General features: G+C 61.1%; 2 protein-coding genes across 5 annotated transcripts in view; both read right to left on the bottom strand.

The window, feature by feature from the left end:
- Positions 1-293: 293 nt before the first annotated feature.
- CTSH (cathepsin H) lies at positions 294-8,089 on the bottom strand. The gene is made up of 12 exons (XM_074601871.1): positions 7,962-8,089; positions 7,771-7,802; positions 7,577-7,682; positions 7,373-7,443; positions 6,762-6,866; positions 6,360-6,446; positions 5,439-5,494; positions 4,274-4,355; positions 4,117-4,185; positions 3,589-3,695; positions 1,746-1,871; positions 294-1,100 (listed from the first exon to the last, which is right to left on the bottom strand). Exons 1-12 carry the CDS (start codon positions 8,032-8,034, stop codon positions 1,025-1,027), a joined length of 990 nt encoding a protein of 329 aa, XP_074457972.1. The 5' UTR covers positions 8,035-8,089; the 3' UTR covers positions 294-1,024.
- A 126-nt stretch (positions 8,090-8,215) lies between these two features.
- Positions 8,216-25,201, bottom strand: part of RASGRF1 (Ras protein specific guanine nucleotide releasing factor 1) — a 41,594-nt gene continuing 24,608 nt past the window's right edge. Inside the window, exons 12-27 of one of the 4 annotated variants that reach the window (XM_074601867.1) lie at positions 24,787-24,923; positions 23,524-23,606; positions 22,577-22,825; positions 21,806-22,176; positions 20,728-20,853; positions 19,905-20,075; positions 19,579-19,691; positions 18,777-18,889; positions 18,339-18,399; positions 15,340-15,443; positions 14,856-14,940; positions 14,465-14,662; positions 13,596-13,675; positions 12,319-12,436; positions 11,896-11,964; positions 8,216-9,309 (exon numbers count right to left, since the gene is read on the bottom strand). In XM_074601867.1, the coding sequence (XP_074457968.1) occupies positions 9,217-9,309; positions 11,896-11,964; positions 12,319-12,436; positions 13,596-13,675; positions 14,465-14,662; positions 14,856-14,940; positions 15,340-15,443; positions 18,339-18,399; positions 18,777-18,889; positions 19,579-19,691; positions 19,905-20,075; positions 20,728-20,853; positions 21,806-22,176; positions 22,577-22,825; positions 23,524-23,606; positions 24,787-24,923 (2,171 nt within the window). In that variant the 3' untranslated portion in view covers positions 8,216-9,216. The remainder of the gene's footprint in view (positions 9,310-11,895; positions 11,965-12,318; positions 12,437-13,595; positions 13,676-14,464; positions 14,663-14,855; positions 14,941-15,339; positions 15,444-18,338; positions 18,400-18,776; positions 18,890-19,578; positions 19,692-19,904; positions 20,076-20,727; positions 20,854-21,805; positions 22,177-22,576; positions 22,826-23,523; positions 23,607-24,786; positions 24,924-25,201) is intronic. The other 3 variants (XM_074601868.1, XM_074601869.1, XM_074601870.1) reach the window with 3 other exon arrangements.

Raw genomic sequence — 25,201 nt, 5'->3', positions numbered from 1 at the left:
GCGGGGCAGGGCCGCGGGGCGGAGAGCGGCGGCCGGCAGCCCCCGAGCACCACCGCCCTGTCCCGAGGTGTTGAAGCTGGTTATAAAAGCAAGCTGCGCAACCCCAGGGAGGTTTTAACGCGGCGCGGCCCCCTGCGGCTGTCGAGGAACCCTGTCAGAAGGGGGGGTGCCCCCGCCAGGCACCCTCGGGTCGGGTCCGGCCCTACGGTGGGAAAGCGCCGGCTTCAGGCCACGTCCCCCAGCCCCGACCGTGCTGGTGACACGCAGGGCGCAGAGAGCACAACACACACCCGTGACGAGCCGCCTTTATTCAGCCAGTGGCCCGTTTTAGCGTGAAATAACACACAACAGAAGTGTCCCCAGCTGACACAGCCTTCTCTCACCGTCGCCTGTTTATGAACTATTAGCAATAAGCTTCTTGCTTGCTTCATTGATTCATAAAAGAAAATCATCCATTTCTTCTCTATTTGCATTAAAATACCCTACCTTTTAATACAAAAAAAATACTAAAAACATTTCATCAAAATAGATAAAGTGTACAAATCGCAGCACTCCTCTCTAGAAAGGAAAAACCTTCTTCAGATCCCAGGAAGTTACATCTGTTGATTGGGAAGCGGCCGCCTGGAGGAAGGGGTGAGCTTTGCTGGGGCAGCGTCTTCAAACTGGGTAACGGCGGGGCATTGCCACGCTCCGAGCGGTGGCCCCGTCTGCCACCAGCCCCAGCGGAGCCGCAGGTCCTGGGCTGGCACCAGGCGAGCGGGGCACACTGCGAGGCACTGCAGCCACGAGGAGACGGCGGCAGTCGGGCGCTCGGCGCAGGAGCACAGTTGCCTTTGGCTGGGGAGAGCAGGCACGGGCCTTCCCACCGCGTGAAGCTGTGTGCGAGCCGAGGAAGGTGCCTGTGGGCGATGACTTCCAGCAGGCTGGCATTTCAGCTGGTTCTCACTTCCTTGGTTTTTAGCATTCAGAAAGTCATATGCAATTCATCTTCCTATGCCCGCTCTCCCCAGCCTGCTCCCTCCTCTTACACCTGAGGAACGGGGTAAGACGCACAAGCGGCAAGGCCACACATATTCTTGCCACGTTCAATAAGGAAGTACCTAAAAAGAGGAAGAGATGTGTATGAGTGAGCGTCCCCTACTCCGTCAGAGTCACCACGACAGATGCTGGCGTAAGGCAACTGCTCGTTATGTGCAAGCTCCTTTCTCCTGCCTGCACAAGGAGCAAACACCTGTGACAGAGCTGTTACCGCCAGTACTTCACCAGACAATGCTATTCCCCGTCCCCCTCATATCTCAAACCAGCAGAGTTAGCACCTGACTCTAAAAAATTCCACTTGCAGCTGGAAATACTCGCAGAGCTGGAGTAAAAACTCATTCCCGGCACAACCCGTTCCTCTCCTGGCACAGAAGAGGCACAGAGCTCTCCTGGCACCAGGAGAGCCAGCGGTATGGCAGCTCTGCAGACACCAGCCGAGCGCCTGGTGACAACGTGCACGTCTGCTGACCTAAGGGTCTGCCCTACCCAGTCACCCCAGGACTGGTTGTAGAGCCACGTCTCCTTTGCTGCCGAGGCTGGGATGATTTCCCCTGCCCCTCCAGAGTAGGAACCAGCTGCGGAACCAGCTTGAGAGCGCAAGGGCCATCTGGGGGCTGCTGAGGGTGGGTGGAAGCCCACGCACACCACTGCCCTCGTACAGGTACAGGGAGACCGTGGTGGGTCTGGCAGCGTTGGGACCTCCTTACCCGTCCATGCCCCAGTGCGGGCCCCAGGAGTTCTTCACAATCCAGTAAGGAGTTCCATTTTCTTCCCCGTACCCCACAGCGAGGACAGCATGGTTCACCTTGTCAGGAGTGTGCTCACACCGTGGGCTGCAAAGAAAAGGGAAAAATAATGCAGATTCGTTACATGAAAAACACAGTCTATAATTAGTCGTGGATTAGCCGGCATTCTTGATCGTGCTCCAGCTGCAAAAAGAACTAATGAATACTCTGAACTTCCAGTTGTGGAGAGCAGGGAGAGAAGGCAGGAAAAGGAGATGCCGCTCTGTTTTCTCCCTCAGGAATTATTACCAGCTGTATCTGAAGTCAGGCTGGTAGGCTACGTGGACCTTCGCTCTGAGCACCTGGCCCAGCCTTTTGTTCAGAGTTAACATCAACATTGTCACACAAGAACGAGCTACAATGAAAAAACTGAGCAGAAGAATGTTTCCAATGAAAACAAGAAGCCCTTAGTACATCCCAGTAATGGTTTGTTCTGCCCCAAAGTTCAGGGGCACTCTTCCGCATTCTGCTCAGGGAACAGCGAGTTCTTCAGCCTAAATACACATTTCTTTGTATTTCCTCTGAATTTCCAGCTTTTAAATGGCACTTGATGAAAGTTGCTGCCTGTGGTATAAAACAAGCTAACACAAGGTACAAGCTCCCATCTCTAGAGCACCTAGTTTTAAACATTTTCAAATGGCAGATAACTAAAAGATCAATAATCCCCACAACAGACTTACTTTTCTTGAACCTGTTGAGTTGGTCTGGGGAGCAGAGGCTGAAAACACCGGAGCATCAATTATTCCATAGGCTCTGACTTTAAATCTACCTTAGACTACAAATCTACAGGGTAACTTTACTCGGTGTCTCTTCCTCAAACTGGAATCCTACCACAAAGCATCTTGCCCATCTGCCTGCTTTCACCCTGACACCTGCCTCTTGCTGGCAGTTACCTTTGAGACTACTGTCGTTCTCGCGACAGCAAAGCCGCTCCAATTCACGGTGCTGCCTGCTACCTTCCCTTGCAGCTCCCGGGGGCAGAGCACTCATGCTTAGACTCTTAGTTTAATTTTCCCTGCAGTTCTACGTGACTGAGGATTCATTACTCTAAAGTATTTTTCTAGTTCTCTCCAAACACGCACTTTTCCCATTTCTTGCCTAATAGAAATCTACCCTGCGGCAGTTAGCTTCCGTAGTCTTTCCAAAATACAACAATCATCCTTTTAAGTTGTTCTTTGCCTTGGCTGTAGAGTTGACGCAACACTTGAGACCTCCTCCTGCGAGGTCACTTCATGTCTCAAACTACTGTTTCATCTCTGCCGCTTTTCTTCCCCGTCCGGCTCCGGCGGCAGAGGCAGGGGAGCACCAAGTGGGATGGGCAGGGGGTGCTCGGGCCCTGCCTGCCCTGCAGGGACCCTGCCTGCAAACGTCCCAGCTGCAACACCAGGGCTGTCCCCGCCACCACCCCCAGCTCAGACACACACCTCAGCCCTGGGACGGCCTCCCCTGGCCCTGCGGCACCTCCTGAGCTCACTGATGGCTGAGCTTCCTTCCAAATACAGCCCGGCCCTCAGGCTGGACTGGTTCTGAGCAGTAAATGGGCTGCAAGCACACTGTTCCCTCTTCCCTGCGCTGCGCTCTCATCCCCCTGGGAAATCGGTATATCAAGGCTCAGTTTACTCATGCTTTCTATTTTCGGTTTAAAAGAAAATGCAAGAATGCAGTTCAGTGTCCCTGCGCCCAGTGCCGCAAAGCAGGAGAAATGGGGATGGGAGTGATTCCAGCCCTACACCTTCCCCTCACCCCCAGGCTCAGAAACACTCACTTGGAGTAGACGCCTTTTCTGTAGTGCATGAAGTTACCCGTCACCTCAAACGCAAAGCTCACCGGGTTGTGCCTCCCCACAGCTTCTACCATGCCATCCTCGTCGTACTGCAAGAAGAAGAACCCAGGGTCATTTATGTCCCGATTACACTGGGACCAGTCGGGATCGCTGGACCAGCAGCTGGGGCGCAGTGGGGATGGCTGACCCTGGCTTTCTGCTCGCAGACAGGACAACGAGCGCTGTTTGCATTGAAAGATGAGAACCAAGACTTTCTTAGAGCCTGGAGGTGCACCCACCGTGGAAAGCAGGCAGAGACCTCGTGCCTGTACTTGCCCACAGCACTTCATCGGTGCCACCTCCAGCACAGGGCGCCAGCGGTGCGCAGGAGAGGAGGAGCGTGCCCACCAGCCCCTCGCTCCACTCCGCGCAGCGCTGCGGAGCCCGGCACACCCCGGGGCACCCCAGCACCTCCCCGGGCAGGCTTGGCACAGCCCTGGCTGTTGGGAAACACAACCCTTGCGGCCTCACCTGGGTGATATTGATAACATCCTTGACAAACGCAATAGCCTTCTCCGGCTGGAACTTGCAGGTGCCGTTCTGTGGGGACAGAAGGAAGCGGTGTCAGAGCCTGCTGGGGACCCTGCTCTGCCGCCGCAGGAACGCGTCCAAGCTGCGCTGGAAGTACCTTGGCCCGGTACGGGTAGGTGTCCTCCCCCATGAGCCCTTTGTTATACAGTATGTATTCAAAGGCTTGGCTTGGCAGGCCCCTGCAAGACAACACAGCCAGCAAGCAGATTAATTCGGAGGGTAACGCCGCAGCTTCTGCGGAGCAAAGCCGTCAGCCCCCCCTGCATCCTACAGACTGCTCCCGCAAAGGGGGAAGGGAAGGACAGTGCGTGTCCCAGGCCCTCTAAAGGCATAAACTCCAGCCTGTGCCTGCAGCATCCTCCCGGCCGGCACTCTGGGCCCAGCCCATCGCGCTGGTTGGGATGGTCCTCCACAGGCACGGGAAGATCTCAGGGGTGCCCAGTCCCCGGGGGAGAACGTCACCTCGCCCCCACAGCGCCCGCTGGGCCAGCTCGGCTCTGCAGCCTCGCACGCTAAAAGGTGTTTTTTGGTGACCTCTGCCCAGACCGGCCGGGGTCTCCGGTGGCACAGCACGGGTGAGGATGAGGGACCCACGTCTTCAGCGAGGGGCTGCTTCTTTCCCCAGCCACCTCCAGGGAGCGCATCTCGCAGAAGGGAGCCAAGGGGAGCGCGGTCAGGGCGTGCTCACAGGGAGAGGACTAAGGAGGAGTCACGAGAGAAATAAAAAGCACCCAGAGTGGTTCTGCTCAACGTTCTGAACATTCCTCGGGGACCACTTATCTTACAGGAAACGTAAGATTTCAGAAAGCTTTATTTTCTGCCTTCTCTAGCAATGCCAGCAGGAGTTTACCAAAGGGGAAGCCGAGGTTTCTGTGGGTTCCTTAAAGCACCATGAGATGCGCGTGACTCGCGAGCAGAGCAACAGATAAAACTCCCCTTGTTTTCCCTGAGCACGTTAAAGCCTAGCACATCGCACCCGTGACTGCGGTATCAGAAGACATTGTAACAAAACAAATATGAGAAGAAAAACTAATAAACAAGAGGAACAACAGAGGTTAGGAAATGCTGGAGATTCAGTGAAACATTCTAACCTCTAGAGAGGGCGAAATTAAAATAAGCAAACCAAACCCAACCCAACCCGTAACTGTTCTCCTTGACACCTCTCAGCCGAGGGGCAACAAAAACCACTCCAAGATCCTGACACTACATCCTGAGGAAGGCTGTCAATCATTTTCTATTCTTTATTACTTGATATTACTTACCCACTGCAGCCGTGGTTGTTAAAAGCCTGGGCGCAATCAACCAACTGTTGTTCTGCCTACGGAAAAGTGGTCTGAGTCAGCACGTATTCAACACCTGCGTTCAGAACAAGTGAGACAGAACGCAGCCGGCGCAGTGGGCAACCAAAGAGCGCTGGTTTGACCCATGCAGCTGCCTGTTCACCCGCTGCCATCAGGAATCACCCGGCTGAACGGCTCCGCATCCCGAGGAGTGGGACGAGGAAGACATCGAGCCGGCAGCCCGGGATGCTCGGGCTGCAGAGGCAATTCCTCCTCACGCCTGCCGGGACACCGTCCCACCTGCCGGAGCGCTGGCTGGGATCTCTTTCAAAGGTCAAGTTTGTTTTTAACACTTACACCCAGCCCTCAGCTATTCTGGTAAGTTGTGTAAGTGGCTACTGTCTTTCTGGTTCTTCAAGAATATAAACCCTCTGGCAGTTTAGAAATAAACCGTCTCACAACGTGCTGCTTGCAGCAAGCTGTTCCGCAGCAGGGAGCTCCTGCCAGCCGGCAGTGCCAGACACGGCTCCGGCTATCCACGCCTGCTCCCCGCGGCAGGATTCGTCAGCCTCCGGCCCCTCCGGTTTTGTCCTGCTCCAAGAAGGGCTCTGCCCAAGCCCGGGGCAGCGGGACACCGGACCCCGAGAGGGGATGGCAAGAGGCAGAGAGAGCTCCCGGCCGCGCTGCCCAGCGCCTCCTGCAGCAGCTCTGCTCGGCTTGCGAAGGGCTGCACGGGCACTGCAGGGCCACGGGTGCCTGACAGTACCGCAGCCAGTACAGCCGGACTCGGAACAAGCCACCAGCGGCTGTCCCGGACAGGAGCGGGCCGGCCCTGCTGGCTGCCCCGGCAGGTAACTGGAGGCAGGACTCGCCGTCAGTGCGCAGGAGAGGGAAATCTCTTACCAGAGAGAGGAGCTTTCCCGTGGCAATCGCAATAGCGGACTCCAAACACCCCGTGGTGGAAAAGGTCCAGCAGCTCCCGCAGGGGCCCTGCGTTAGGAACCGGAGAGGGGACAGTCCATAATGTGCCGCGGGGGTCACCGGCCTCCCCGAAACGCCAGGGCCGGGGCTAAAGGGCACACCGGGACCACGGCGCTTCCACTCCCTGCCCACAGCCAGGCTTCGCCTCTTGCTTGTCCCCTGCCCCGGCCACCCTCGCCCCAGCCACGGAGGGGGTCCTGGGAGAGCCTGCTTCCCAGCGGGCACCCCGCACTCCTCCTCCGGCACGGGGCCCTGCCTGCAGCGTTTCGCCCCCCTCTCCCCCCTCACCCTCTTGCTGCATCACCGATGACACACGCTCCTCACCTGGTTTTTCACAGGCGTCACGAAATTTCCCTTCTTCCTCCAGTCAACGGAGTCTGGATACGGCCCCGAGCTGCGCAGGAAGTTCCCCTTCGTGGCTGAGCAGTTCTGCAAGCGAGGCAGGAGGGCTGTGGCCAGCCGCCATGCTGGGGGACAGTGGCCCGCAGGCAGCCACCCTCCTCGGGGTGGAGGGAGCAGTGACTACCATGGCCCTCTGCGTGCTGGCCACACCAGCTGGGAGACCTGGGCCAGCCCTGGAAGGGCACTGCCAGCCCGCACCCCCCAGGAGCGGTGTCGGAGCTGCTCAGGGAGCTCTTAACTCCCCAAAGAGCCGGGATCAGGCCTTGGGTCTACCCATAAAAATGCAGACCAACCTGCAAAGCTGAAAGCAGAAGTGACGGTTTGGCTAGAGCCCGGGTCAAGAGCCAGAGGCAGCTGAAAGCTGGGAAGGCAGGGGACGTGGGGGTTCACCTCGCTCTTATCCCGGTGGGACAGGGCATGGAGCAAAGTGGATTTCAGGCAGCACAGGGATGGGGCGCTGACCCGGCGCAGCATGGAGAAGAGACCCCCACGGCTCGGGGACCCCCCGCCATCCCCACACTCCCGTGACTCACCTGGGGCTCCCTCCACAGGTACAACTTTTTAAATTCCGCGAAGGTCAGATCCGAGAACTGGTTCAGGCCCACTAGAAGAAGGAGGAGGAGGAGGGAAGGGGAAGGTTTTGCTGGCTAAGGCTGGGAGTTCCCAGCCAGAGCGGGATGCGGGGCGGGGGGGGGGTTGTAGGGGGGTGGGTGGTCTGGGAAAGAAGCGGCTCCTACTCTGGAAGCTGTGGTTGCCAGCGTTGTGCTCCTCGATCTGCCTCTTGTTGTCCAGGAAGATGCTCAGCCTGCGGGGATACTCTCCGGCATCGTACCGCCGGTTGTTCTGGGGGGGGGGGGGGGGCGAGGAAAAACTCATCAAACCCACACCCCTACCCCTCCCGAGGGGTCCCCATCCCATCCCCGAGCTTTACCTGCAACATCCAGGCCTTGAATTGCAGCTCATCTGCCGGGGGGGGGGGGGGGAACGGGGAGGAGTCAGCGACTGGCTCGGCTCGGCTCGGCTCGCCGCCCCGGGCGCTCTCCGAGCGCCCGGGACGGCGAGCCGAACCGAGCCGAGCCCCCCCCCAACTTTTCCCCCCCCCCATCCCCTGTACCCCTTTACCTTCCTCGGTGGGTTCCCAAGCGGCGGTGGGCGCCAGGAGCGCGGCCGCAACCAGTAAAGCGCCCCAGTGCATGGCCGCGATGAACTGGGACGAGCCGCCGCCGGGGGTGGGGCAGGGGGCGGGGCAACCCACGGGCGGCCCCTCCCCATTTTGGGGCCGGTGAGGGCGGGGGGGGGGGGTCTTGGTGGGGGGGGGACGCGTACCCGCGGGAGCGGCGTTGCCCCGCCGATAAAAACCATGCCGAGCCCCGGTTCACCCTGAGATAGAATAGATTTATTAGCAAGAGGTAATCAGGAAACATATATTTTTACAAAAAAAAAAAAAAAAAAAAAAAAAAAAGGAAATAATTTTTTTTTTTTTTTTTTTTTTTTTTTTTTTTTTCCTTCCAAACAAGCTGTAAGTTGAAATAGTTTTAGGGCTTTGAAAGAGAATTCTCATACCACGAGGTATTGCTTACAGCAAAAGTGTTCTGGTTGTCAGAGTGGAGCATGCCTGCCACTGTAAAGTTAAACTGTGTTTATATACTGTACAATGTAAAAAATACATGGTAATATTCACAGAATAAGCACTACATTACTATATTCCTGCTAGAAGGTGGTTAGACAGGATTACAGTATATGTAATAAAAACACTCGGTCATCTTTTTCTAACTCTACATCATGTTACTCATAGTGGTCACAAGGTATACGGATCTAAAGCATTTCAACAGAAGCTTGTCATGAGCCGTACGCAGCGAGGAGCCAAAGGGACGTTTCCATCTTCCCGACTTGGGAGGGACGGGGGCAGCGGCCGAGGGCCCCCCCGGCGCCAGGCCAGCGCGGGGGGCGGCACACAGAGAGAGGGCAGCTTCGCACGGAGGGATAAGCTTTAATGCGTTCTCTTCCCCCGCCTTACGGAGCTCGCCCAGGGATGTTACTGCCCATAAAGTCCGAGCGAGAGCTGCTCCGCGCCGCCTGAGCGCCCCGGGGGAACGCGGGGGTTCACCTGCCCGACCGCCAGCCCCCTCGAGAAGAACAAATGACAAAAATAACATCATCGAAAAAGAAACCAGGACTCCAGCAAAGTGTCGATGCGTGAAACCTTAAACGATGTGGGAAATCCTACGCAAGGTCTACTGCGGGCTAAGAAGGAGGGGGACGGTTTGCTTGGAGAAGCACAAGGTGGGAGTCACGCCAGGGCGTCCGAGAGAAAGAGGAGATATATACAGTATGGTATAGCTGTGTACACCAGCGGCCACCGGCCACTGCTCCGGCCTCAGGAAGGCAGTTTGGGCTCTATTCGCAGAGAAGCTTCGTAAAGGGTTTCTTCGTCCATCACAAACGAGTGGTCCAGCAGGTACTGCGTCACCTGGAACAAGGAGAGCCAAAGGGTCAGCGGGGAGGACTCACCTCTGCTGCGGCCAACGATAAATGCCAAAATTAGGAAATGCTAAAGGCCCGAGCAGTGAACAAGTCGCAGAGAAGTGGCTGCAGCTCCCGCCAACCGACACAGGCGTTGCACGCGCTTATCTCCTCCTGGGCTGCGCTCCTGCCTCGGCTGCTCTTCTGGTTTTCTTGCTTAGTTTTCTTCTCTGGTACTATTTTATCAGCTACAAAGTTCTCTCCCGTTGAGAACACAAAACCCTGATAATTAAGGCACCACCCAAGTTGGGAAACGACGTTCTTGCTGCAGGAACGCCGCTGACGGGGCAGGACATCTGCTCCAGTGCTAGCAGAAAACCTGCTTGCAATTCCTGCAAGAATTTTCCCCAAGTGCACCTTTGGCCTCGCTAGCAGCACGGCACGTGCAGCTGATGCTGAAGATGGGCACAGCCCGTGCCAGGGCAAGGCGCCGCGCGTGGGGCTCGGAGCCAGCGGGCGCGGGGAGCCGCTGGCAGGAGACCTTCTGCCCGGGAAAGGCCAGCAGCACGGACGGCGCTTCACCCCACCAGCCACAACAGCGTCCGGGAGGTTGTGTGAGACTGTGTCCCCCCTCTGCAGGGACACAGGGCGACACACGGCCATGCACGGCCCCACCTGCGCTACCCTTCCCCGCTGCACTCGGTGTTGGCTGTTTCAGGCAGGTTTCCCAGAGCAGGGGGCTGCGTTGGCAGACGCTGGAGCAGGAGAGGCGGGAGGAGGCAGCATCACTCGCTGTGCCCCGCTGGGAAAAGGCTGCGGAGCGAGCCCTGCTCCGGCAGTGTGGAGGGCAGGGCTGGGGCCGCCCAGTGCCGCGGAGGCTAAAACCAAAGCCCGTGGCTCCCCGACCTCTGCCAGCCCAGCCAGGGGTCATGGTCCAGAGGGACTGGGGCTGTTCCTGCCACCTCACACGGACACTGGTGTCATCGGAGGGCAGTTTACCCTGGCCCAATGGCCAGCAATGCAGCAGCCGGGCGCTGGGCAGGTTTGGCAGATGCCTGCGGGGCAGGAGGGTTTGCTGTTTTGGAGAAGAGCAGCGCTGCAGATAGTGGAAACCCCCACAGCAACCAGCCCAGTTCCGGGGTGGCTCTGCAGTGCTGCCGCAGAGGAAGTGCGAGGGCGGCCGAGACCTTTCAGCTCATCACACGTGTGGGGGCCACCGCGAGGCAGACTCTACCCAGCACCAGGCTGCAGGGGAGACTGGGACACGCTCTGCCCCCAGCCTGCAGCCCCAGCCGGGGGAGGGGGTGCTGCCCCACAATTGCTATTCCTCAGCATCTGCCGGGTGGGCTCTGCCGGTTCTGGGATAACCCAGCTGCTGGGAGCGACCCAGGGGGACGCAGAGTCTGGCCCTGCTCTGTTGCAAGGGAAGGGGGGCACTGACGGAGGGGTGGCCCCGGCGCCGCGTCCCGGCTGTGCGGGCAAGGAGCAGCGCCTGCATTTTACAAACGGGCGGAGCAGCCCCAGCAGCGCTCTGGCCGTCCACACGCCGCACGCCCGGCCGACGGCCGCTGTGTCCATGCACGGCTGCTGTCTGCAGCAATGCCTCCGCCGCAGCGTGCCGGGGGGGCACTGGGGAGCCTGCTGCAGCCGCTGCAGTGCCCTCCGTCCCCTGCCCCGCCGCCGACAGCCACCAGCAAGGCCCAGGCACTGCTCCCGGCGCAGAGGCACCCGCCACGCTCCTGCCGCGGACGGGCAGCACAGGGCAAGGGAGCGCAGGGCGCGAGGGCGGCCGTGCCAGGGGCCACAGACACTTGTTACCCATTCCCATGGAAGGGCCGCAGGGATGGGGAAGGTACAGCTTCTCGTTCCACCTGCAGGTAAAACACCGGCTCCGGCTGAGTTCTGGAGCTGCTCTCCCGCACGACGGGGACATCCACAGCAAGACCCACGCTCTCACAGCGTGCAGGTCTTCGCTTTGGCTGACATTTGCCCAAAAGCGGCTCCCAGCGGAGGATGGCTCCATGCCCAGAACCCACCCGCGCCCCGGGAGCCTGTCCAGGCTGCTCCCTGCCTCACTGCCTGACCGCGGCCACACGCCAGCCCCAGCTCGGCAAGACCGTGCCGGGCTGCTGCCCGCCATGCCCATGATGGCAGTGGCTTGTAGCAAGAACCAGAGCGAAAGGGCAGCGCTGTCTGCTGGGAAGAAGCGGCAGCGAAGCTGGGGACCAAGAGGGTCAGCGCTGGCTTGTTCTGGGCAAAGCCTGGAGGGCGGGCGGGAGCCGGATCCTGTTGCCCTGCCGGCAGTGCTGCGTGGGCGAGGGGCTCGTTACGGGCTGCACGGCGGGGCACACGCGTGCCCAGAGGAGCAGGGAGGTCGCTACCCACCTCCCCTGCCCGTCCCCCCCCGTTACGCCTTGCCTGACACAAGCCCCCACACCCGCACTGGTCCTGCTGGCATTTTCAGTGTTACATTTCTTACAGGAGCATCCCGTCTTCCCCGAAGGAGCTGCCAGAAATTGAAGGGGCTTAGACCCGGCAGCTGGAGTGGGAGACGAGGAGAGCGAGCGCGTGGCTCTCCGGACAAAGGCCGTACCTTAGGCTGGTGCTCAATCTTGTAGGAGGTTTGCTGGAACTGGCGGATCTCTCTGATGATATGTGAAATCTGTCCGGAGATAAAACACGGGAGCGTTTCCAGCACTGCCACCCCCACGGGCACCGCGTCCCCGCACCTGGGAGGGCGACAGGCGGCCGGCGGAGCACACCCCGTCCCCACCTTTCAACCAGAGCACGGTGCAAAGGGCTTTCTTCTTTCTTCCAGCCCCATCCCTCACCAGGGACAACGCTGGCTGCCCGCAGGCGTGCAGGGGGACACGCGTGGCTGCCTGGTGCTGTGCGGATGGCAGCTGGCTGCGGGGGCTGCACGGGGCAGGCACAGACCAGGCCAGCACCGCAGCACCGAGCCACACCGCTTCAACCCGGCCCCGCACGCCCACCGCAGCGCGGCCGGGAGACTCACCATCCTCATTTTGGAGAAGTTCACCAGGCCGTCCTCCGTGTAATTCGGGGTCCCCTCCTCGATGAACGCCAGGTCGGTCAGGTACATTCCCAGGTAGGGGACACACGGAGGGTCACAACTTTGGGAGCAAACCAGAAATAAATAAAGAAAACTGCCTTACTCCGGGGCTTTGGAGTGGGAGGAGGGTCGGACTCCAGTTAGCAGAACCTGAAGGATTCTCTCTAATATACAGAGCCCCCAGAAGGAAGCCTCTCCCGGGAGGGCTGCTGCTCTAGTGGACCTCACCCCGTAGCCGCCGTCCCTGCGGGCAGGGCAGGAGGTGCACGAGCCCGGCCATGCCCCGCACGAAGCCGCAGGCTGCAGGAGGTGACTCCGGGGCAGCTTTGGCAGAGAGTTGGAAACACCTTTTAAAGGTTCCCCCGGGCCAGCCTCGGGCCCCGCAGCCAGCAAGACCCCGCCGAGAGCTGGGGACAGTGCGGGCGCTGGGATCGCCCCCCCCTTCACCCCCCACCCCGGCCCCCAGGCAGGATCCCTGTGTGCTGCCGATGACCACAGCCCGGGGGTCTGTGGGCACCGGGAGGCACAAGCCCCCTCCAGGGCAGCTCGGCACCCGCTCCCCCCGCACCCACGGCACCGGGCTCCTCGACTGCGCGACCAAGCAACAGCAATTTGGGAACACCAAGCAACAACGATTTGGGAACGATAGGCAACGACGGTTTGGGAACACCAGGCAACGACGGTTTGGGGAGCCCGTGCGCTGGCAGAGAATCCCGATGCCGTGTCCGGGAGGACGCGGGGCTGGCGGCCGCTGCGGCACTGCCCGCTCTCGGCTGAAGAGAGCCCTCACTCGCAGCCACCCCCTGTGCTGCCAGAAAGGTCCCGGCTGGCTGCAGTGACACGCGCTGCCTGGTGGGAAACCACAGCTAAAGCTGGCACACTTTGGGGTTTAAACTATCAGCCTGGCAGGAGGCGGGGGGGAAGTTTCTGGGTGCCTGGCAGTGATTTGGCTCTTTACAATCCCTTTTATTCACATTTTTCCACACCACTGCTCAAAGGAGCGGCTCATTACTCGGGATCACTTTGTGAGCCACTGCCTGGTGCCCGCTGCACAAGATGCACCTTAGTGCGGGCTCCGAAATCATCTTGTGAGCAACGCCGCAGCCCGCAGCGCGAGAGCCGGGGTGGGATGCAGGCTCCCTGCCACTGGGGGGGCCTGTCTGGCCGTCAGCAGCCCCCTCGCAGCAGCAGCCGCAGGAGCAGCAGCATCGGTCACTCACTTTTTCAGTGCCTCCCTCAGGTTCTTGAACCTGCCCTCCGACGACACCAGCTTTTGCAGCTTATCGATCAGAGCCTTCGTCTGCAAGAAACCCAAAGCGTCGCTTGGAGAAGGCCCCAGAAGGAACCCCCATCCCCGCGGCCAGGCGGGGTGAAGCCTGTGGAGCCACAGGGTGGTTCCCATCCCGCACATCCCCCCCTCTGGCTGCTCGACACCTTCGCAGGTACAAATTCTGCCCTGGCCGTCACCTGGCTCCTGGTGGCGTCCAGAGGAGCCGAGCAAGCACGTGAAAGTAAAGCTCCTCCAACACATAATGAAGACAGGCTATGTGCTTGTTTCCTTCCCCCTTCCCCGCCTCCCACCTTCGCCAGAGCCTGTTTTAATTTACAGATTTGTCACTTTGCAGGAAAAAAGACCATGTTCCATGTTCCGAGGAGCCCACGCAGCGGTTTGGCTCGGCAGCCCCTGGCCTCCATCAGACTCTGCACCGGGCAGGTCCAAGCTATTTCTGTACCACGGAGCTCAGCACAAGAATTCGTTTTGCTCAGCCATAATTGGTCTGAGAAGCCCAGAAAACCAGGGTAAAGAAGTGTCTGTGTGTGTGCGCGTGTGCGCAGCTACAGTGACTCTTTAGAGAAGATTTCTCTAGCTGCACATCTGAGCCGCAGGACGACCAAACCCGACAGCGGGGCAGGGGGTGAGCTGCTCACACACCGCCTCCCTCCTGGGGGAGACCCACAAAAACCTTACTCCGCTTTCTAACTGTTTTTTCAATGCCTGTGCCTCCTGTCACCCCAACACCATCACACCCGGCCCGTGACATCCTGCCCTGCCCTGCCCGCCCGCAGCGGGTCCCCCCCGCGCCCCTACCTGCTTGGAGACCTTGAGCCAGGTTTTCTTCAGGCGGAAGATGGCACTGCGGTTGAGGGAGGAGGTGATCTCCAGCACCGCGTTGTAGTTGTGCAGGCACCTGCAGATGTCCGCCACCGCCACCCACTTCTCGATGGCGCTCACCCGCGCGTTGATCTCCTCGTTCCGGAGGATCTCCGACGCTATCAAGTTACTGACCTTCGGGGAGACACCGGTCCCAGCCCATGTGTTAGGACAGCTCTGGACAACAGCTACGCGCCCTCCAGCCTCACAGCGTTTTTTAAAAAGATTTCCCTTCACTGCAGCAGCCCCAGCAGGAGCAACTGCACCGGGAGATGCTCCACCTGACACCGGGACCTGTCTCCCCGTCCCCCGCGGCTGCTGCACTTACATCATTGAAGTGTTTTGTGTTCTTCATGATGTAAGGAGTCCTTTCGTTCTTCTCGAGCTTCATCCAGCCTTGCCCGAAGAACTCTCTGCAAATGACAACATTCAGGTCAACATTTATTTCCCATTCTTCCTGGGACACCCAAGCCCTGCAAGCTCCACCACACCCGCACGGGACGGAGATGCCAGGGCCTCTGCCCCCCACACTGCCGGAAAGGGACCACACGGATGGGCTTGACAGTGCGATGGATGTGGGAGGCTCCCCCCAAGCCGGTCACCCCGGGGACACCAGCAGATGAACCACAGGGTCAGGCCTCAAATCTGGGCTTGAGTTGAGCCCAGCGCGGGCTACCCGCGAAGCTGGCGGCAGCTGGGAAGGGTTTGCACCATCTGGGCTTAGCCCAGGCCAGGCTGGATGCAGGGCAGCGGGTGGCCACAGAGCCCCGGGCCACCAGAAGAGCCTGTCCTCACTCGTGGCCATCACTCACTCATACGGGATCTTCTTGAAGACGAGGTGGTCCAGCAGCGTCAGCTGTTCTGCTATTTCCAGGGCCGAGTGATTTTCAAAAGGTTCGGCTTTAACTCCCTCGGCCTGAGTGACAAAGGCAACGGTGAGGGCTCATTAGTTAACACCACAGTAAGAGCTTCCACATTTCCTGCACACAAAATCAAAGCCAAAGCCGGACTCCCAAGCCAAAGGCTTCTCCCCATCAGAGCTGGCGTGTGCGGTGCCGCGCTGGTCCAACGGTCCAGAGGCACCGCATCCCGCATCCCGCCAGTGCTGAGAAGTGCCAGCCTCACACAGCCCTGCAAACCCCATGGTTTTAATTACGTTATCATCCCAGCAGACGTACAGACACAAAATTAACTCGTCTCCTCTATTTAAGTAATTAGGTGTCAGCTACGGAACGGATCCCCCTACGTCGGCTTCTGCAACCGCTGCCTTTTTGCTCTACGTGTGTTTAATTAATAAAGCACCAGGGGACCCCAGCCGGAGCCGTGCTGCTGAGCCACTGCCCCGTGCCCGGCTGCCCCTGCCCGGCCGCGGCACTGCTCCGCCAGCGCCCCCGGGGCTGGCAGCTCCTGGCCCTGCTGCTGTCGGGACGGCTCTTCCAAGGGATGCCCAGAAAAGCAGGAGAACCGGGACAGTCCCCGTCCCTGCTGCCTGGCTCTGGCCGAGTGGCGTTTGCAGTGGGGGACTCGGGGTGCCCCGTGCTTGAAGCCAGCGGGGCTGATGGCGAGAGCCTCGGCCCCAGACCTGCACGGAGTGTGCACGGACTTCGCTGTTCAGCCCAAACACAGCCCGAACTCAGGGTTTTCCCAGCAGGGAACAGTCTAAAATCCTGCCACAGCATCCCTGCTCCTGGAAAGGAGCGGCAGCATCCCTCCTGTCCGGGTCCCGGGAGAGGGGATGGAGCAGCTCCCAGCATGGGGGGCGCGCGGGAAAGAGGGGCCACGCTGGCACCATGCCGGGATGGAACAGCACGACCGGGAACCGCAGGCGGCTCCGGGGACTGAGCTGTGAGGGCCGAGGGCGAAGCACAGAGTGCACAGGGCGGTGGGAACAGGGTGGGTGCAGGTGCCCTGCGCTGCCTCCAGTCCGGCCAGTTACTGACACAGGCAGCCTGGACCCTCCTCGCTGCCCCCCCAGCACCGCCTGGAAGCAAACAGCAAATCATAGAATGGTTTGGGTGGGAAGGGACCATAAATCCCACCCAGTGGCACCCCCTGCCCTGGGCAGGGACACCTCCCACCAGCCCAGGTTGCTCCAAGCCCCGTCCAACCTGGCCTTGAACCCCTCCAGGGATGGGGCAGCCACAGCTTCTCTGGGCAACCTGGGCCAGGGGCTCAGCGCCCTCACAGCCAAGAATTTCTTCCGAATATCCCATCTCAGTCTCCTCTCTTCCAGTTTAAACCCGTTCCCTCTCGTCCCATGGCTCCCCTCCCTGCTCCAGAGTCCCTCCCCAGCTTTCCTGCAGGATGGCATGGCCCTGTCCCCGTTCTCCTCAGGGATGCCGCACTGCAACAGGAGCTGCCATTGCGGTGTCCCCTGGCCAGAGCCAGCGGTGCTCGGGGACAGAGGTGCAAGGGGCCAGCACTGTGGGGTGCCTGGGGGTGCAGGACGTGCAGGCAATGCCGTGGGATGGCTGAGCCCCCTGCTCTGGGGTGCTGCTTCGCCCCGGGAAGAGGCATCGCCTCCCTCCAGCACCTTCTGCAAAGCAGGAGTTTGGTGAAGCAGAGCGGCTCCAGCCCCCCCAGGGTGAGCTGGCCCCAGGAAACCGCCCCCCCGGGCCAGAACTACTTATCAGCCTGTTGCAAAATCCCTCCTGGCTGTGGGAAGGGGGTTGCGAAAGCGGCTCTTGTGGAGCAAACACCAGCTGGGCTTCCTCAAGGGCCCACGGAAAGGCTACCGGGGGGAGGGGGTCGCACACTGTGGGGTGCAGGCTGCTGGGGGCGGGGTGTGTGTGCAAACTGGGAGGTGGGTGCACACTGGGGGGGCAGTGCAGGCTGCAGGGGTTTGGGGGGGTGCACACTGGGGCCACCCTGCCAGAGCACGGGGTGCTGCTGACAGCAAACCCTGGGTGGGCAAGTGGCACGGGTGGCACTCAGCGGCACCGGTGCCGAGCGGGAGGGCACGGAGCACCCTGGAGGACACCCCAGCCTAGGGGTCAGCACAACACATACCCCCAGCTCACGAGGAGGGGGCCGGGAAACCCACAACCCCCATCACCCCATAAGCCAGGGCTCCCCGTGTCCCTCTGACCGCAGGCCGCTGCTGCTCCGATCGAGGGGCAGAGCAAAACCCTCCGGTTTCATTTGTCTTCTTCAGGGGAAGCTGGCAGCACCCTTGGTTACGGACACAAGCTTAAAAAACGCCAAGAGGCCCCAGCCCCTCCAAAGCCGGCCAGCAGAGCAGGGGACAGAGCCGCTGTTGTTTCAGGTGCACCCGGCCAATTTAAAGTGGCTCCCGGTTCTTTCTGGGAGCAGACTTTGTGGTTTTTTAAACGCAGGAAGGTGGCAAACGCACTGCAGCCACCCTGACGGTTTTAAATCCACCGCGGGTTCCCAGGGGAGCCACGCTGACACCAGCTGGGCCAGCGCCCGGCACCTGGAACCAGCACGTGGTGGCACTGGCGCAGGGTTGGGGACACAGAGGACACGGTGGGAACGCCCGGGGTTTTCCTGTGTCTCTTGGGCAGGTGCTGGCAGAGGCATCTCCATGCCCGCTCGGGCCATCCTGCCACGGTGCAGGAGGGCGAAGCAGCCGGCGGGGCTGGGTTAGCGCTGCCTCTGCCCGTAACAGATCCAGCTGTGCTCACAGCTGGCCCCGTCACGGGAAAACCTTCCCCTGCTTTGTGGCCCCGACAGCGGGCTTGGAGAACTGCTCTCCGCTGAGCCGGTTGCACCGGAGCGTGGGAATCTTTAACTGTTCCCCCACCGCCACGCCGAGCTACCAGGCAGAGGGGCGAAGGGAAAGGGTATTTACCATCTGTACGACCTCCTCCAGGGTTATCTGATTGTCTCCGGGATCCTCCTGCGTCAAGGTCCTACGGCACGAAAAGACAGCATTACTTTAGCTGGGAGAGCAGCAGCGCTGCACCCTGCGGTCGGGCTGCAGCACGACTCCGTGGGTTTTCGGATTAAACACTCGGCGTGCGTGAGGACACTTCTGTCCCATCTCCTGCTTTAAAGAGAAAAAAGCCCTTAACCAAGGCCACAGCTGGCCCCGCACGTGGGGACGAGGGTGGGGGTCGCACCTCGCCCATGGCCCCCGACCAGGTCCCGATGTGCCCCAGGCCCCGCCGGCGGGCACAGCCCCTGCTGGACACCCTGCACCGCATCCATCCCGCAGGGCAGCGGGAAGCAGCGCCGGGAGCCCGGCCCAGGGTGCAGGGAAAGCAGCCTCCCACCCGCGGCTCCGCACCTGATGATGTTGGCAGCTGCTTTCCTCTCCTGGGTCAGGAGCTCGGGATCGTGGATAACCTCCTCCAGAAAGCCGATCACCCTGAACTTCAGCTCCTCGTTGCTTTCGAAGTCCTGCCAAAGCCGGCACAGTCAGGGTGTTAATGTGCTGTAACGCGAGTAACTCCGGTTCCCAGCAGCTCCGCTCCCTGCCCGTTTGAACCCGGCCCGGCCCGATGGCCCTGCGGTGAATTCAGCTGCCTCTGGCCCACGAAATCCCAGCCTGCAGCGCCCAGCAAACGGGAATTGGTTGGGAAGTCACCGGGCTCATTCTGTACCATTGAACTGGCATCACCCGGCCCAGGAGAGGCGCAGGGGTTTCCCAGTGCCAACCAGTATGGCACCGCTCCCAGTGCTCCTGGCAACCAGCGGCAGAGGGAAAGTGGCAGCAGGGAAAGCCACGCGGTCTCCTGACCCGGCCCCCAGCCTCAAGCCCCCTCCGAGGAGCCAAACCCAGCTACTGCATTCCCACCGAGCCCGGCTGGGGGATGACTGCGGCCCCCGGCTCCCTTCCTTCACACACCGAATACGCCAACACCGCAATCCACGCCTGCCCCCCCGCCGTGCACCAGGGGCTCCCAGCTCCCCCGCTTCACACTCTTCATCTCCTCCCCACGTCCACTCATTTGCTTAATTAAAAAAGAAGTGCCAAATTGCCTTTCCAGCTGGAGCCTGGCTGAGCCACCCGGCACGCAGCCCAGTTCGCGCTGGCGGGGAGGGAGGGCTCCTGCCGCACCGACCCCCCCCCGGCCCCCAACACCCACCTGCGAGTGTTTGGAGACCCAGTGCCGCAGCACGTTGAGGACCCGGTTGGTGGCCGCTCTCCGGATCACAAACTCCTTGTCTCCATTCCGCTGGTCCGTCGGGAAGCCTGAAACTGCCAGTGATCCATTAGCGCAGCTACAGCTCCGCTGGGAATCGCTTGCAGGTATTTTCAGGACTGCTGGAAGGAGCAGCCCCATCTTCCCAAGCATCCCTAAGCTGCCTCTTGGCGGGGGCTGCCCCCAGCCGAGGGCAACCCAGCCCAGTAGAGCAGAAAGGGCACCCCAAAAACGCATCCCCGCGCTCTCGGCGGCCCGGGGCAGGGTACCTGCGCTGGCGAGGGACATCCTGCGGTACTTCTCCTTGGTGGGGGTCCCCTCGTTGGCTCCCGCCGTGGCGATGGCGAAGGCGGAGGCGGCAGACAGGGCGCTGCGGGTGCTGTCGAGCTCCCGGCAGGACGTCATGACCACGCCGTTGTTGTAAGAAAACAACGAGAAATCTGTGGGGGAGAAGAAAGCCAACACCACTCCAGGCCACCGCCGCAGCCGGGTCCCCTCCCCCAGCCCCGGACACCCCTCGCCAGCCCCCCGGCGCACAGGCCGCTCTCCCCGGGCTGGGGCAGGATGGGAACGGGGCTCATGGAGGAGGTGGGTGCAGATGGCCAATGTGGGGCTGCTCCCCACGGAGAGCTGGATTCCACCCCACCGGCGCTGGGGCAAAGGAGATGGGCAGCTTTGGATGCCACCATGCGCAAGAATTTATCCAGCACAGCTTTAGCAGGAATTCAACCTGCTACAGAGAGCGGGACGACAGCTACGGGGGAGACTCGAGCAGATAAATCAGTGCTTGATGCCAGTCCAGGCTCACGTCTCCAGCAGCGTAACTCACTCCTAAAGCACCACACCAGCCCCGGGAGGGGAGGAAAGGAGTGAGAAGAGCCGGTAAGACGCGCAGACCTGCTCTGCGATACGGGCCAGAGAGCCCGGCATTTCCCTCTCCCCTTGCAGGAAAATAAGGGGTGAACTCCTGCTCCTTCTCACACCTGCTTTAGCTTCACGCCCGCACCCTGAGCGGCTCTGCACGGCCAGGTCCCGGGGCAGCAGCCGGCCCTGCGTAACCCCCAGGGGGACAGGTATCGGCTCACTTGTTACCTGATGAATTTTTGCATTTGATGGACTTTGGAGTTGTCGGAGATTTTGTTGGGGAAGTTTCAGCTTCTGCGTCATCGCTCTGGTTGGGATCTGTGTCTGACTCTTCCCTGACCGATACCTCTGAGCCTGGAGGAACAGGGAACCCCGTTACCATCACCACGGGACACGTGCAGGTTGCAGCCATATTTTAGCTCTTCCAGATTTTCCTAAAGTCTGAATCATTCCAGCTGGGCACACAGCAACCAACAAGAGAGGTACAGAGCCCTGTGATTCCTCTGGGGTTTTTTGGTGTGTTTTTTTTTTTTTTGTTATTACACCTTACTCAGCTTTCAGGCAGCACAGAATCCACGGGAGCAGGAGCTCTCCGTGCTGTGCGTGGGACACGTACGGCCAGCTCGGAGGCTCTGCCCGGGGCTGGCGACAGCGACCGACCGCGGGTGAGCTCCAGCCCCTGCACCCCGTGCACCGTGGTGGGGTGGGATGCGGCACCTCCCTCGCAGGGGGCAGGGGATGGGGAATCACGCAGCGAAGGGCTGTGGGGTGGGCTGGGGCAGCCTGTCCCACCGCCTCCGGCTGGGCTGTGCTCTGCCCTCGCCCGCAGCCCACAGACCGGCTTCGCTCCTCCGAGCCCCTGCTCGGCACCAGGGCGCACAAGGGGCTCAGGCCACCCGCAGCGACAGAGGGATGCTCAAGGGGACAATGACCTGTGGCCTTTGCGGTGCCTCACTCACCCGGCTTCGGCTCTCTTCCCCCAGTACCCCATTGCTGAGCCTCCTGGAGGCCACACCACAGCAGCCACTGCATCGCCAGCAGCACCGCCACCGCCGCCGCCACCACCGCCACTGGTCTCCCCAGCACTTGGGGGTCGCTGTGTGTGTGTTCATGGGGCAGGGGCTCCCCGCGCCCACCCCTCGCCAGCATGCAGCCGGGTCCCTGCCCCAGCCCGGGGCCGGGCTGCTGCAAAGCCCCCAGGCACGGTGTGCGCAATCCCCCTCCCCATCCCTGCACCCCCCTGCAGAGCACCCACCAAAACCGGCCCCCTCCCTGCCCACCCGGCTGCAAACCCACAGCGACTTACTTTGCTTGCTCGGCAGCGGCTCCTCCTGCTTTTCTGCGGCTGCTTCTCCTTCGTCAGGGATTTTATTGGGGTAGTTACTGGACACGTACAGTTTGTTTATGTCCAGGGTGGTCTTACTGAAGGGAGCCATGGAGGAGTACATGCTTGCATAGCCGTTGGAGGAGCAGCTCAGAGCAGCCAGGTCCAGCGCCTTCCCTCCCGTGATGATGGGGATGTTGAGGGAGAGCTTCCTCCGCCGGCTGGGGGACGAGGACTTGGTGATGGAGAGGGGGGGAGGCGAGGAGAACTTGCGGTTGGCCCTGGGGGACTTGGGGGGCTCGCCGTACAGCAGCTTGTTGTTCTGGCTGTTTGCAAACAGCAGCTCCAGGGACCTTGGCGGAGAGACAGGGAAAGCCTGAACTTGCCCCTGCTCTGCCTGAGAGCTCCTGGAGATCCCCGGCGGCAGCTCCAGCAGTGCTGGGTCTCCGGAGCGCCCCAGCGAGAGCCCCCACCGCCCCGCTCCCACCGCTCGGCCCTCCCAGCAGCAGGGACACCCGCAGTGCTCCGGTTTATCTGCTGCCCCGATTCGCGGGTGTCACAACTCACGGGGACCAGGTGGAATGGCCCTGGGGCGGCACCGGGGCCGGGCAGCTCTGGGGAGCAGAGGAGTGACTCGGGAGGAAGAGGGGATGGAGGAGGGATGCCACAGACCCCCCCGTGAACCCCGCGGTCCCTGAGGGGCAGGACAGGTCACGGGCACCGGCACCGCAGCGATGCTGCGCGCAGCCTCACCGTGCGGGGATGGCACTGATCGGCTTCTTGTAGATGGTGATGAGCTTGTCGAGGACGACCAGGGCGGTGGTGAAGACGCGGTACGAGTGCAGGAACGTGTTCAGAAAGTCAATGCTCAGGAACCGCAGGTCCGTCAGCCTCTCCAGGAGCCGTTCCACGCTTGCATAGCGGATCTGCAGGACCTTGCAGGAATTCATCGTTTTACTGAACCTAATGTCAACATCATCACAATACAAGCTGGCATCAGACCTGCAGAGAAACAAGATATCTGTGGTTCCAGCCTGGAACGAAACCAAGAGCCGCTTCACGCGAGCGGCTTCCCCTGAGACGTGCGGGGACCACGGAAAGCAGTTCGGGTCCTCGGCAGCGAAGGAGCCTCGTTGGAACGGGGCGTCCCCACGTCAAAGGCAGGCAGGAACACCTCCAGGGGAAAGCTAGGAATCCGCACCCCAGCCTGGGCGGAACCATTGCACAGCGCTCAACAGGCAGAGGTTTGCGCAAAACACAGGGAACGACTGTCCCTGAGGGACACCCGTCAACCAAGACCCTTCCCACAGCGGTGCGGGCGGCTGATGTGGTGGGGACACCCCTGTGCTGCCCCATCCCACTGGCTGTGCGTGTCCCCCACGTGTCCCTCCTCGGGCTGGGGCAGCCCCAGCACCCGCAGACCCCGCAGCCCCCTGCACCCCTCTCTCCGGGGCTTTCACACCCCCCTTTTACTATTTTTTTTCTGAGCTCTCCCCTTTGACCTTCCCACCTCTCCCAGCACAGTCCCAGACAAACACCCTCTCCCAGCTAATTACTGCTCCTAATCACTATTGGGGAACAGAGCAGTTCCCCGCCGGGCTGCCGGGGCTTTGGGCAGGGTTTGGCACCGGCGGGAGCTGTGCCGTGGGGCCGGGCAGAGCCCCGCACCCTCCGCAGCACCCGGCCGCGGCAGCACTCACTTGATCATCTGGGGGACGGTGACCTTGGAGTTCTCCTCGAAGGCGTTCATCATGAGGCCGTTGCAGCGGATGTTGTCCACGCACTGGAAGAGACCCGGGGGGGAGATGGGAGAAGGTGGCGGCGGCGAGGGCGGCCCCGCTGCCCACCCGGCTCGGACGCACCGTAAGAGAGCCTGAGCTCGGCCTCGGCCAGGCAAGACACAGCCCTTGCCGGCTGCATCCACCACGCGTGATGGGAGACCGCGGCCGGGAGCGCGCAGCGGGGAAGGGCAAGAGCTTCTGCCTGAAAACAGGAGCTTCGCGACCACGGTCCTGCATCCCTGTGCGGGGGAAGCCTCACCCAGAGCTGCTCCCAGCTCTCCCGCTACGGGCCCGGCGCGGGCTCAGGGTGTGCTGGCAGACACAAAGGCATTGCCAGAACTGCCAGAAACCCCCTCACCCTGTACCGCCATAATTAAACTTCCCCCCCCCCGGCCCGCGCTGCTGGAGGGTTGCAGCGAGCAGCAGAGCGGCACCGGTCCCTTCCCGGCTTTGCTGGGCAGGAGCGGGGCTGCAGACCCCCGCGCGGGCAGGGCTGGCCCCGGCGGGCAGCGGGAGCAGGTGCCGCTGGCTGACTGCGGCCAGGAACCCCCACCTCTGGCAAGGGGACACAAGGACATGGTACCCAGAGGTGGCCAGGAGGCAAACCCTGTTTAACCGATAACTTTCTCTCTTCCTCCCACCTGGGGACAGAGACCTTCAACTCCATTTGCATAAAGCAAACGAAGAGCAGGTGCAATTTGCTAGCACAGGCGTGAGCCAGAGGGGATATCCAAACCACACATCTCCACGGGCAGGGAGGGCACTGACGGGACAACCCCGCTGCGCCCGTGTCACCTTCCCACCCCACCTCTTCCTCTCCAAGAAAAGCTTTTGGCGATGGCCGGGCTCTCGGTGCGCCCCAGCTCCAAGACACCCTCCGCGTGGACCCGCTCTCCCCGGGTGCCCAGGGCTGCTGGTCCTCCCGTGCTGTTCGTACCAGCCCCACGCAGTCCGACCTCAGCCCGCGGCAGGTCCCGAGCACCCCGATGGTGCCAGACCAAGCGGGGCACCGCAGGCCCAGCCCACGGGCAGGCAGCAGAGCCGCAGCCGCACAGCAAACGCCAAATGTTCATTCCGGGTGCCCAAAGCCATCGCCGCAGCCTGCCTGGGGGAATCCCGCGGGGGCCGCTCGGCCCCGGGACTCTGCGCCCCAACATCTCCTCCCTGCCGGGTCTGTCCTACCTGGCTGATGTCGCTGGTCCACGCAGCCTTCTCCTGCCGGGACGAGGCCACGAGGATAACCGTAAAGGACGAGGAATCTTTTGGCTCCACCACGATTTTGAAGTCAAGATGGTCGATGTCTTGCCCCGATGCTTTTGCTTTGGAATAGAAAAAAACCCACACACAGTGACTGTGAGAAGATCTCCCCACCCCTTCTCCCCCGGCGGAGGTTTTTTCAAGGTTTTAAGGAGCTTGTTGCATTTTGCGGGTTGTCTGCGGCGAGGACGGGCCAGGTTTGCTCGGCAAAGGCTCTGGGTTTGCAAAGTAAAGCCTGCACAGCAGGAGGGTGGCACGGCCACGTGCCGGGGGAGAGCCCGGCTGCCCCGCGTGGGCTGGAAACTCCTCAGGAGCACAAGAGAAAGGAGCCCGTGGTTTT

This window comes from Larus michahellis, chromosome 9, assembly GCF_964199755.1.
Source record: "Larus michahellis chromosome 9, bLarMic1.1, whole genome shotgun sequence".
NCBI lineage: Eukaryota > Metazoa > Chordata > Aves > Charadriiformes > Laridae > Larus > Larus michahellis.
Note: the sequence above shows the minus strand (reverse complement) of the source record. Positions and strands in the feature narration are given on the sequence as shown.